Consider the following 13486-nt stretch of genomic DNA (forward strand, 5'->3'; position numbering starts at 1 on the left):
TTTATGCCATTATGTACCTTGATTGTGTGCCAACATTAGCCTAATTAATCGACGCGCAAATGAGGTCGGCGGCGACGCGACGTCTTGTTGCTTTTTTCGGGTAATTGTCCGTGATTAAAAAGACGCACGCTTGTTCACACAGCACAGTATCGTGTTCGGGACAAGGGATAACGTTCAAACGGGAAGTTTCAGCGCACAAGATGTATTTATTTACATCCCCCAAATAAAACCCGTGTGAATGCACGCACTCAATAGGTACGTTAGTAAAGGAAATAACAAAATAAACACATTTTCTCTCCTCTGCTTTGAGATCAGAGTGGGATTGAATTCATGTTTAGCCATGCTACAGTAGCTAGCTAGCTAGCTCCCTCGGCGGTGAGTCGGGAGTATTTTTTTTTTCACCACTTGCTTCAAAGCTGGTTGCAAACCATTCATTATGTGGGCGTGTTTTGTGTGTTCAGACTTGTTTGCTTATTTAAGGGTTGGAAGACAGCCAAAAAGTCGGCTGCCGTCTATCCTAACTCTGTCAAGTATGCACACACCTTCATGGGATGTTTAAAGGAACAAAACACCAGTTATTTCAAGGAAGTGTTTAACAGGTTTAGTTTAGTTTTTATTAGTTTTAGTTGTATTTTGTAATTCTTAAAAAAAAATAGTGTATTGTGTGCAACCAAAAATATTTTTAAAACATTTTTAACAATCCACAAATCGCCTAATTAGTTGGCAGAATTACCAAGTTGCCAACTTCCAAAGGAGGTCTACGGCATCAGTTTATTTATGTCAGACTGCTAATAAATCCGTTTTAAAAAAGGCCTGTCATAATTTGAGAGGGACATACGGTATGTATCTCTTCCAAACCAAACTTGCACTCGCTGCACTCTCGATCCAACCTCTGCGTTTCCTTTCAGCGTCGGCTCCACAAAAAACTGTTGATGCCTGCAGTATGAGGTGGCAAGTGGCGAGGTTAACGCGCCGCTTGCTTTTACGCTTCCTGCCAGCGATCGCTGAACCGTCACTTTCACCCAACGGCGTCATCAACGACCCCCCCCCCCCCCAAAAAAAAACACTTGGAAAGCTGATTTGGGAACGCCAATGAATTGAACACAACGCAGTGCATCACTTCTTCTGAATGAGACATTGACTGCTGAGTCAGCACGCCGCACCGGATGCTTTTTATCTATTTTCTTTTTTGTCCGCCGAGGGCTGGAGAGAGGTTAGATGTCTTCATACAACTGCCGTTTGGCAAGTAAGAAAGGGACAATAACAGGAAGTGGAACTGGCACCGTCAAGTTTTGCATCTGTGACTTGCTTCGTACCACTGACTGATTCGGCTGTTTGAGGTTTGTTGGGATAGTTCCCGTTTGAATAAATCAGAGAAACAGACAAAAACTGGCTTCTTGGTATAAAGGAAAACGGCGAAAGTCAAGAGCATTGCCCATGTTTAGTGAAGATTATATTAAAAAAACAAACCAAAAAAAATATTAATCACACAAGACATTAACTCTTTCATAACCTGATAACCCAGGAGTGTCAAACTCATTTTTGTCGCGGGCCACATTGTAGTTACCGTTTCCCTTGGAGGGTCGTTATGACAGAATTTTGTGAAGCCAAATAAACCACCTCCACATATTTCATACACAGCGAGCAACAAATAGATGGCGAACTAGTTTTGACATCAGTAGTCAAGTATAATGGATTGTTTAAACATTAATTATTACATTATAGATGAACATTTTAAATTGTGTTTCAGACTTTAGCAAGCATCATGGAAGTTGACCTGCTTGAATTGCTTACATGGGACACGTAAAATGATGTGGCGGGCCAGATCTGGCCCCCAGGCCTTGACTTTCACACCTTTGTGATAATCTGTCCACTGTCGTAACCGCGGTCCCCTAAAGGGTTAAATAGTTGCACTTTTCAAGAGCAGTGTAACCTCCAAATGGTGTTAACAAAATCCAAGGACAAGTCTTACACAGTACAAAACACACAATAGAAGGTGAAGGCGGCGGCTCAGCGAAGAGGAAAAAGAAGAAGTCATATCGGGTCATGCGCAGCAAATGCTGAGTGTTTTCAAGATGATCTTTTTTTGGGGGGGGGGGGAGTGAAGAAGTAGAAAAGGCCATCGCGTATCCAGTCACATTTTCATGTGACGTGCGGTTCTGGACTTACTCTTGGCATTGTGCGGCGAAAAGGCAACATTAGAACAAGGGCCAAGACCAACGTTGAGATTGCGCTTTCTTTTTTCGAGGAGAAAATACTTTGAGCTTTGTTTGTAGAAAATGATTACGTAAGCGCCGCAGGAATAACTTAATTGTCCCGTGAACCCCTTGTAAATTGCGGGGGACATATTCCAACCCCCCCCCCCCCCCCCCCCCAGCGGATTAGAGTGAGTGGATTAAAAAAAAATGCCTTTAAGATTCTTAAAACACTCTTTTTCAAATATTCTTTGGCATTGACTTGAACGGAAGATTTTACCGGAAGGAAAAAAAAATGTGCACAGAACGGTCAAAAGATGCAAGATGATTGATACATTTAAGTAGATCAATCTAGAACTATTGACTCTAGATCTATTGAATAGTAAATATTATAAAAGCAAAAACGAATGGAATTAATTGTTTATGAAAATTGTACTGGCCAGCGTCGGTGAACTTTGTGTGCCCACCAGGCCACCGTTAACCCTGCCGCCGTATATCCATGACTGCATCTTTTTTTTAATTATTTTTTTTTTTATACTAATGACTTGATGCGTAATTTACTTTCACATCTCTGCCGTGAACCGCAGTTGAGTTTTGCAAAAGCTGTAATCGACGCCACTGTCGCAATGTCCTCCCGAGATTCTTTTACCCTTCAAGTCAAACGTAACAATTGTTTTTTTTTTTTTGTCTGTGTGTATTTGTGTGCTTGTTTCCTTTTTACACGCAACAAAAGTGTTGTCATCCCGCGGTGCACCGACAAAACAAGCGCTGAATACAAAGACGGCAAGGTGGGGAATTGGAGCTGGCATTGTACTCTCAAAAAAAAAAAAGGAATGAATCAGGAGAAACACAAAAAAGAAGGAAATATGTGACCTTGCAAAATCAGCATTGCTACAATTTTGTGTAGAATCGTTCAAGCCTTTTGTAAAGGGCAAGAGAGGGGAAAAAACACACACACAAAAAGAAAAGGACAATATTAGTATTCAGGTCACTGTCTGAGCCATCTGTATCACACTCATGGACACTCGGCGCCAAACAGGAGGAGCATTGAGAGGGAAGGAAAGGGGCGTGACACAACAATAGACATGGAAGGGGGGGGAAGGCTTTTCGCCTCCGGAGACTTCCACAGAGGTGGAAAGAAGGACGAGTCGCCGGCACGCCGTTGTCGGAACCGAAGCTGGTGATGGCATAATCACGAGGGCACGTTGGGCCCTCACTCATCAGTACATGTGTACCGATCCACCACTTGCTTTTTTTTGTTTGTTTTTTTTGGTGCGATGATTTCTTGCTAAGATGGCCCAAGTTGAAAAAGCCAGAGTGTTATCAAGTGCCATCCACTTTTGACAAATATTTCTAAACTTGTGAGACAGTCTGAAAAGTTTCAAATAGTTTGAAGTTCCGCGCAAAATTGGTCTTTTTTTGAAAACACAATTTTGATCGATTTGATGCAGTTATGACAATTTTGACAACGTTGGGAGAGGTTTTGACAAATTTCAGTTTACAATTATTTGACTCTGTGTGCCCTGTGATTGGCTGGCAACCCTACTCCCTGAAGACGGCTGGGATAGACTCTAGCACCCCCCGCGACCCTTGTGAGGAAATGGCGGATCGGAAAATGGGTGGCTGGATGGATGAGGGAAAAGGCTTGTGATTTTTGTCGACTTTTTCGTAGGCCAATATGAGAAAAGTACATTTTAAATTGAATTCATAAAAATGTATTGAAAAGCTAAAGAAGGAACAAAAAATACATTTTGACAAATGTTTTCACATTTTTGGACAAATTGTAATTATTTCCAACAATTTTGAAAAAAAAACATTTTGGACACAATGTTAAGCAATTTCTGGTAATGTTGGCACATTTTTGAAACATTTTGACATTACGATTTTCAAACACAGGCAATTATGATCAATATCTGACACATTTTACAAATGTCAAAAAATGTGGAATAAAAAAACCCATCATTGATGATTTCTATTGCTTTTCATTTCTGTTTTGAAAGCAAACGACTTGATTCAGTACTTTGGTTGCATTTTTGTCTTCCAGGAAGCATCAAAGGCGCGACCATCGTGGACGCTTTGGATACGCTCTACATCATGGAAATGTTTGAAGACTTTGACGCCGCCACCGAGTGGGTGGAGAAGAACCTGGACTTCAACGTGGTGAGCCGACTTCACATTTGGTCTTGTCGTTTTGAAATATGAACATTTCCTCAGTGCCGTAAAAGTAGTCTGACAATTTCATCATTTATCATGAGTGAAATGATTAAATGTATCAGTCTCAGCACAATATTGCCAGCGGTAAAACATGTCTGCGATCGCGCTCATGGGAGTTGGCACAAGTCAAAAACATTCGTTATGGCTGCGCAATCGAACGCCAGCCAAAGCAATAACGATTCAAAAGAGTCGTGCGTGTGTGCGCAAATGTGTGGGGTCGGGCGTGAGCGTGTGTATGTGAGTGCAAAAGTGATTGCGAGCGAGGTTGAGTCCATGCGTGTGCCTGTGTGTGTGTGTGTGTGTGTGTGTGTGTGTGTGTTTATTATGCTGATCAAGTAAATAGAGTTCGCAAAAGGTTATGTCCATAATTCACTCAATAAATTCCGGAATCATTGATCCGAGCTGAGCGAAGGCACCTTGAAAAGGCCACACCTTCATTTACATGCCTAATGAACATCAAACGGCTCCAGGCGGCGTTCGGTCCGAGGGTTGTTGTTTTTATTTGGGGCGCAAAGCAGGCGAGGAACTGACCGATGCCCAACTGAGCGAGAATGCGAAAGTAGCAAATAATTCACCGCCAGCTCTCAGCGCAAATGAAGACAGAGAACGGCCTCACCTGAATGCTAAACAGAAGCACGCCGCAGTCCGGAGAGCTTTGTTATTTGCTAACCGCCCACTGTGTAATACGCACTCATAAGAAACCAATGTGAATGGCATTTCCCTGAACAGATAATATTTTTGATTATTGTTGGGACTATAATGACATTGGGCTTCATATTTATTCATTTGGACCCGAGTGCCAAGCCTGGAATCAGTTCTTCTTCAGATAATTTAATTGCATTTTGAGGACAGCGCTCAAAGTGCACCAAAAAATAAATAAATAAAATTAACGTTTTGTGTGTTCTGGTGGAAATGATTTTTAGTGTAATTTACATAATCCCTGAAGGTTAAAATGATAAAATAAGATAATAAAACCCTTATTTGTCTCACAATGGAAAAATTCCCAATTTGCAGACAGATAGATAGACAACAGCTATCTTAAACAGCTGGACGATACTAAATTTAAGTTTAAAAAAATATATACCTGTATATATATTTTTTTATGAGCGTAAATGAATCTGCATGTGCTTAACATCACGGCTAACCTGTTCCTTCTGGACTGAAGTGCTAACCTAATTATTTTTACCCGTTACGCTTGTTCCAGCTGCTGTGGTAAAAAGCTCTATATGTACTGTAAAAAAAAACCCCAACAAAAACACACTGACCATCAATCTTGAAAAGACATGATGCCACGAGGCTTCCGCAGAGTGACGGAAAACGGTTTCAACACCTGTCAGACACATCTGAACATCGAGGGTAAATACTTTTGCTCGGAAATAAGTGTCACTACTCTAAATTGGTTACGTTGGTAGCGATTTCTGAAGTGATATGGAATCGACCCTATTTAGATAGCGACAGGGTCCATGTTGATATTGTTGCAATCCGTGAAGAAAAAGTTTGAGCCCCAGGGAGAAAGAAAAAAAAATAACTTTGCCGAAGCTAGGGAAAAAAAAAATCTAATTTGCTCTTTGTTCCAGTATGTTCTCTACTTTTTGGCTGAGCAATTGTGGAAGAAACCATTTCGTATAGTTTTGTTTTGTTTAGCGAGGGATTAATTAGCTGCACAATCCAACTTTGCAATCAGCAACTCTGGGAGAAAACGTTTAAATTGTTGGCACAGGACAGAGCATACTGTCTTGTCTAATCTGTGTGAGGCAGCAAATAAAGTTGAGTTGAGTAAAGAGCATCTGGCTGTCAGTAAAAAAAAAAAAACAAAATAGAGCTGCAATGAAGTTGAATTTACCTTCCCACTATATATCCAGTATTTTTTTAAAGTATACACAAATGTGTTGAAATGCCAAGTTTTTGTGAAATCAAATAACAAGAGCAAAATCAATCACTTCAAAACTTTCACCATTCATGTGACCTTTAGTCTGTACAACTTAGTTTAAAAAAAAAAAAAAAAACTTCACATTTAAAGGACACACGGCAATGCCCTAAAATGTCCTTTTCAAACCAAAAGAGCAGACATGCTTTGTCTTTTGGGTCATGACCTTGAGAGGCTTTTTTGTGGGTCTACTCATTATAGATAAAGCTATTTATGAAATGTCGCGTTACTAAGTCAAACTAGCTTCACGGCTGAATTTTTAAATACTAGTGATCAATTTGGTGGGCGAGTCCTCGAACGTCGTCTTATGCTATGCCCACAAAATTCTCAGATATGACGACCAAATTTTGGGCGGCACGGTGTGCGAGTGTTTCACACATCTGCCTCACAGTGCAGAGGTGCAGGGTTCCATTCCGGCTCTGGCCTTTCTGTGTCGAGTTTGCATGTTCTCCCCTGTGCCTGCGTGGGTTTTCTTCGGGTAATCCGGTTTCTTCCCACATACCAAAAACATGCATGGCAGGTTAATGGAAGACTTTAAATTGTCCTCCGGTGTGAGTGTGAATGTTTTGGGGTTTTTTTTTTTTTTGGCTGGCAATCGGTTCAGGGTGTACCCCGCCTACTGCCCGAAATCAGCATACCGGCGACCCTTGTGAAGATAAGCGGATCGAAAAATGGGTGGATGACTCCCAAATTTCATGCTACGAAGCGAACACGGCTGATTCTGTTTTGTCTCTCTTTGGCTTTGCATCCCACCGCAGAATGCCGAAATATCTGTCTTCGAGGTGAACATCCGTTTCGTGGGAGGCCTTCTGTCGGCGTACTATCTGTCCGGCAAAGAGGTAAGAAACTGCTTACGCGGAGGGCTGCCTTGCCAACAGGGAAAAAAAAGAAAACGCCAAGAGCTTTTGAAAAATATCACCCCAAAAAAAGTTTTCCAAACCATCAGCCAGCTGAGTTGTAATCCACATTCTTGTGTTGCAGGATAAAATGGCCCAGGTAAAATAATTACCGGTACTCATTCGTTACAAATTGTTTTTTGAGTTTGGTCCCTCCGACACCACAAATGTTCACGGGTCACTGTGACCCTTTGCAGGTTTAGTCATTAAAAAAAAACATTTTTTTCCCTTTTTTTTTTTGTCAACATGTACAGTATTTTTAGAAACAGTTTTCAGATATTTCTGTTAATATTTCACGCAGTTCATCTGACACGTGATGGAGGTTCAATGAGAAGTAAAACACAAAATATCGATTTAAAGTTTTTGTCATGGAGTTTATATGATTTATTTTTGGTTGGTTTTATATAAATAGTGAATAGAAACAATAACTCAGGATGCAAACTCGCTAATGTGTTAGCTCCTTAACAGTTAGGTGAATGATTGACAGACTACTCGTTTGTAAAAATATTCATTTGATAATACCCCCGCCCCAAAAAAAATGTAATAAGCACAAATTCCCTGGGTCAAAATGACCCATGAAACCTTACTGAAGTTCATGAGAAAGTAAGCGACATGACAAGATGGTAAAACAAATGTGAGCAAATTTGCTCAGTAACAAGGCTTTGAAAATGACATCAGTGGGGTTTTTCCTGTGATGTTTTCTTTTCTTCTTTTCCGCTTAATGATATGCTTCTGTTCCTAATTAATTAGAACTTTGCGCTACAGAATCAATAGTTCCGCAGCCTGAAAATACCCCCCCACCCTCACGCCACAGAGCTTCTTCAAACCTCAGGGTATGGTGCGGCTGCTCTCAACAGAAAAATAAAAAAGGAGGCTAACTCGCCAGAGAGTTGACTGCAGCCTTGATTGTCGATGTTGTTCTGCCTTTAAGCCGCGTTTTGTGTCTTCGGAGAGCAAGTGAGGCCTTGCTTCGTCTTCGCTTTCATTAGCTGCAAGAGTGGGGAGGGGGGAAACAATTTTCAAGCTCAGTGAGACTGTCGGCGCGTGCGTCAAATTTGCGGGCCGGAAATCCAAAATGTGACCACTGTTTTTGTTTCATTTCTACTTCTCCTTTTTTCATGCAGCACCGCACTGCCCTCAGATTGCACATCTCTGCCTCAGAGTGATCTTGGTCTTGAAATATACATGACATAGTGGGGAATGATTTACGTAACATTTACCAACCAACCCGCTTGATGCGTCTTGTTTCATTCGGTTTCAGTGTTGGGCGACGTTAACACTCTTTTCCCGGTAGCCGTGGCATCGTTTTCTGGCCGCAAAAAGTTGAGAATCGGGATACACACGGAAGCAAAAGTAACACGTATTTGAATAATGGGCTCATTTGCATGTTTTTGGAACAAGAGACTGAATTAGTTCTTTACAGAAAACTATTATTCAACAGTTTTTGCGTGGCACTCGTGCAAACTTAATATTTGTTTATCGTATCACATCACTTTGAGGAAGCAAATGGAAGACTCCCATTGACAAATCCATTAGATATTTGTGAAAGCTGACATAAAACAAAAGAATTAAACCGTGTATAATTAACCGTTTGAGGGACAGCGGTTCCTACAGTGGACAGTTTATCGTGCTCAGTACCAAAATGTTCAACCTAGCCTTCTGCGCTAGCTTAATGCTAACATACCATAGATCATGGTCACCGTATATTATCGCTGAGCAGCTACATTTGTACAATTTGGAATTTGACCAAAATGTTTTGTTAGGGGGAAAAAATGGCTCAAAGTCTACAAAACTGGAAATGGAACTGCCGCCTAAAGTAGAACATATAGCACTTAAGATTAGTGTCAGTTTTTTTTTAAACTTACAAATCAAGAAAATAGTTTTATTAAATTCTATTCATGGTTATGACAATCTGCATTTCACGTGCGCGGTATGGTGGGGGGGAAAAAAACAGATCAGGTCATCCAAACAGATAAAACAACAGTCGGGGAAGCACAATCTCACCATGTGGATTTTCCCCACACCTTTACTGTCAGTGTTGTTTTGACCAGACAAACTTGAAATTGCTCTCGTGTAATCTGATGAACAAGGCCATTTACTTGAATCACAAGTGAAACAACGGAGACAAGGAGGTTTTCCATGACTGTATGTTAAAAGCTGACTTTGTACGGCTAATAAACGTTTTAAGACCTTGGGTTTACCATTTCCCATTTATTTCCTGTGGGGAAACATTGTATTAGAAAGAACAACAAATTAGAAGTCGGCGAGTGTCTTTTTCGCACTTTTGTTATCTTTTTGCCCGTTTATTCACGCACATACTGAAAAATGAATAAAACACAACGGCTGCGATGTTATTGCCGGTGCGGCTTGTAAAAAGCTCTTTGAGCGCACTCGTAAAAATAACTCTCATTGTTCACACAGAATCTAATAAGTCCTCAGAAAAGATGTGGGTGTATACAACAAAATCCCGGTCGCTAGAGGAAAATGATATTTAGAAGAGGGGGAAAAAAAAGTGCTGTGAAGACTTTAAATTTAGACTTCCAACAACAGCATGTGACCCACATCTGCATGTTGACATCGGCGACGAATAATATTAATAATCATCCTCGTGGTTGAAAAGCCAGGCGGCTTGATTGGCATACAAAAACGAGGACAAAAAGCTCTTGACGGGAATCTGTGCAGGTAGCGGATGATTTGAATGCGTAATGGCCTCACGGTGGGAGCAAACTGTGACACTCGTTATCCCTCCTCAGCACTCGCTCATAAACGTTTTTTTTTTTTTTTTAATGAGTCAATCAATACGCAGCACTCAAAAGGCATCGCACGCCTCCCTTCTTACGAGTCCACGTCCTCGGCGGCGGCTTGATTGGTGGCCTTCTCCTCCGATGAAGGTCACTCGGCAGAGTGGCTCCAAATGGCAGTTAGCATGCGGCTAACGACTCTGACATACTCACAGAAGAAGAAGAAGAATAAAAGTGGCCGGGCAGATTGAAAGTATTCGGAAGGTCACTGTTGTGCCTGAAGTTGGAACTTCTAAAATAAGACTTTCAGGACATTAGCTTCGCCTTTTGCTTAGCTTTCATGCTTGCCCCACAGCTACTGTACATACCAATATTCCTCTAAGACAGGCATATTTAAGGTCCAAAATGTGAATTGGAATCGACAACCCTCCTGCTAACGTTGTGGCTGATGAAACACACTATTTTTATTCCTATGGCCAAAGACATGGACTTTTTCTTGAATATCTCTATTTGTTAGCTTAGTCATTAGCAGGGCTACAAATAAATTTCTGTTGTCCTGCTAACGTTGGTCTTGTTTCTGCTCTCATGTCTCAGTCACGTCCAAGGATGTTCAGGATCCAAGTAAACAAATGGCTCTTATCAGAGATCTCTACTTTGTTAGCTTAGCCATTAGCAGGCTTGGTCTGACACGTGCTGCTAAGGTTTCGGCTTGTTTTTCGTCTGATGAACAAAAAAAAGTATTTTCCAAAACCTAAAAGACTAAAAATCCATTCCTTCACCCATTTTTAGGCCAATTATTGAGATTGTCTGGTGATCTGAACATTAAAACTCATTCAGTACCAGCCAATTCTGGACCAAGTCTGAAAAGTCTTCGGAAGTGAATGAGTTAAGCAGAACAAGGATGACTGTAGCTCCATCTTCTTCCAACCCCAATTTTAGATCGCCCCACAAGCTAAACAACGCTTGCGTGACAGCGCTAACAAGACCATACCGAGGCAATATTTTGCCACCCACTTTGTTTTTGCACATATTCATCACGCTGTCAAGAAGCGAAAATGCATCAAGGGCCGGAGAGAAAAGATGAGCCATAAAGTGCACAGAGACAGACAGAAATACCGCAATGTACACAACAACCACGGCGTATGGAAAGTACAAATAAGAAGCAATCACCTAAAAACCTTGACGATAGACGGCCCCGCTCTTGGCAAGTGACTGAGATGATGGAGAGAGAGAGAGGGAGGGAGCGATGCGGGAGTGCAGACGTCCTGATAGTCACTGTTATAAAACAGGTTTACAGGAGTGAAGGTAGAAATCAGTGGGAAGCGCAGCGACCAAAAAATAAAAAAAAGCTCATAAAATGTGAGTTTATTCCCCCGCAGACGACTGCCATTCAACATTACTTTGGGAAACTACTCAAAAGGAGATATCAGCTTGTTTCGGGGTTCTTTGGAGTGTCACCTTCTTTGTTGGGGGGTGGGGGGGGGCGACTGTTGGCATTGACCGTGCAGCCAAAATGGCAGCTAGTGACGGGAAACAAATGGACCGCGGTTGCATCAAGTTAAGGATAATAATAATAATAATACATTTTATTTATAAGCGCCTTTCAAGACACCCAAGGACACTTTACAATAACAAAAAACAAAATAATACGGGTTGAGCAGCGGCAGCCAACACGCGCCAGCGTTCACTCAACCCGGAAGTCAGAAAGAAACCACAAGGGAGGGAGAGGGGGAGGAAAAAAAAACCACGCTCGAACTAGCCTCATTTTGAGGATAATTTGAGTTAGGCAAAAAACTCCTGCACAAGCATATGACAGTTACAACAGGTCACAAGACATAAACAATGAAGACGGTGAAACAAGGGAATGTATGAAGGAGGGGGTGATGGTGGGGGACTAGCTTCCTTGCATACTTTCATCAGGGGAAGGTCGAGGATGAGGCGAGCGCAGGCTCATTTATTAACTCCAGCCGTGTTCAGAAAATATTTACAGGTAACTACGCGTGTTATGACGGTCCGCAACATTTTAATCCTTTCAGGGACAGCGGCTACGACAGGTTACAGGGAAACCTTGACTAAACATGATACCTCCATTTCAGACTTTCAAAGCCGGCGATAAATTTACTCACCCATTTCATTCATGCCTCGGTTTTCGAGAATTCTTGAAAGTCTTCACAGCACACTGAAGATCCCATACCTGTCAACCTCGGCTAACAGCTGCCCTTATAAATGATTACGATTCCCCTTACAAAGCAACAAAAACCCAAACAATGGCTTACCGCGCACGTCACGCTTTATCAATCTTACGGTACGCAGCGATGAAAAAAACAAAACGATTGAGGATTACTTTTGCTGGTTTGCCGTGACAATAGTAGCGATCAACGACGGCATTGTCGTTGGCTACCGGTAGGTGAGACGATCTCGATTTGAGCCGAAATGGTCTTTGTGAGATCGGTTCACAATTTTTTTTTCCCGTATAAAATTGGAACACGCCGTACATGATTTGAAATGATTTTAAAAAACGTATAAAATGCGGGGAAAACGTACAAGTTGACAGGTATGAGATCCGTTTTGACTAAATCCGATATTTCTTAGATGCCCACAGCCAAAACAGAAAAGAGTCTGCTGCTTCTGAGTTCATCTTATGTCACCACTGTCGGAGCGGAATTCTGAAAGGGGAGCCCCCCCCAAGTAAGGAAACTGATAAAAAGCAGGACCCATTGTCACTTAAAATCGAAAACATTTCATGGTCATATATTTTTCATAAAATGCACATTTTGAGAGAGCGGATAGCGGACACAAAGCCACCCATTGTGGTGTTGCCGAGCACGTGGGTCCACCCTCCAAGCCGAACCTTCGAACCACCGCCAGCTGAGACACAAATGCAAACACACTCAAGGGGAGAGCGCTACAAAGGGGGTCCGATAGATAGCTTCTATCTCCTGTCCTCAGGAAATGCCATTCACTCGCCAGGGGAAATTGGCTTTACTGCCGGGGTGGCAGTGAGGGAAAAACAGCCTCCTGACGCTCGCCGCTATTGGACACACATACACACTCGCATATGCAGCCAAGTGAGGATTTCTTACCGAAAGTGTGGACAATTAATTTGCTGGATATCTTTCTTAATCTCCTCTCAGCTGGTCATATCTGTCCTTGGTCCACAAAAGGAGTTTGGAGGAAGATTAGGAAGCCAAATGTGGTGCGTCAGGCCAATAGGATGTCATGTTTAGCCCTTCCTCCATGACAACATAAACAGGAAGTGGGGGGGGCAGAATACGTGCGGCATGATTCATTTATTTTGACAACTTCTGATGTGCATAACTTGTCCATCGGGGGCAGTATAACGCAGTCGTGAAGAAGACCTTGACAATGCCGCGAGTGAGTAAACCAGCATTCCGAACGTAGCGGCCGCCGGCATCAATCTTCTCCTAATCTTGTTGCCCGAGTGGCCGCAGGCCACTAAGTGAGTTCGCATCCAATCTGCCGTGTGCCCCAAAGAGGACTGAGATTTGGCCT

General features: G+C 42.1%; 1 protein-coding gene across 1 annotated transcript in view; it reads left to right on the forward strand.

The window, feature by feature from the left end:
* LOC147187875 (mannosyl-oligosaccharide 1,2-alpha-mannosidase IA-like) overlaps nucleotides 1-13486 on the forward strand; it is a 55085-nt gene that overhangs the window by 21394 nt on the left and 20205 nt on the right. The window contains exons 3-4 of the mRNA XM_086100252.1: nucleotides 4240-4355; nucleotides 7095-7175. Of these exons, the coding sequence (XP_085956378.1) occupies nucleotides 4240-4355; nucleotides 7095-7175 (197 nt within the window). The remainder of the gene's footprint in view (nucleotides 1-4239; nucleotides 4356-7094; nucleotides 7176-13486) is intronic.

Source organism: Hippocampus guttulatus, chromosome 20 (assembly GCF_054856545.1).
Source record: "Hippocampus guttulatus isolate MCC_2025c chromosome 20, RoL_Hgut_1.0, whole genome shotgun sequence".
NCBI lineage: Eukaryota > Metazoa > Chordata > Actinopteri > Syngnathiformes > Syngnathidae > Hippocampus > Hippocampus guttulatus.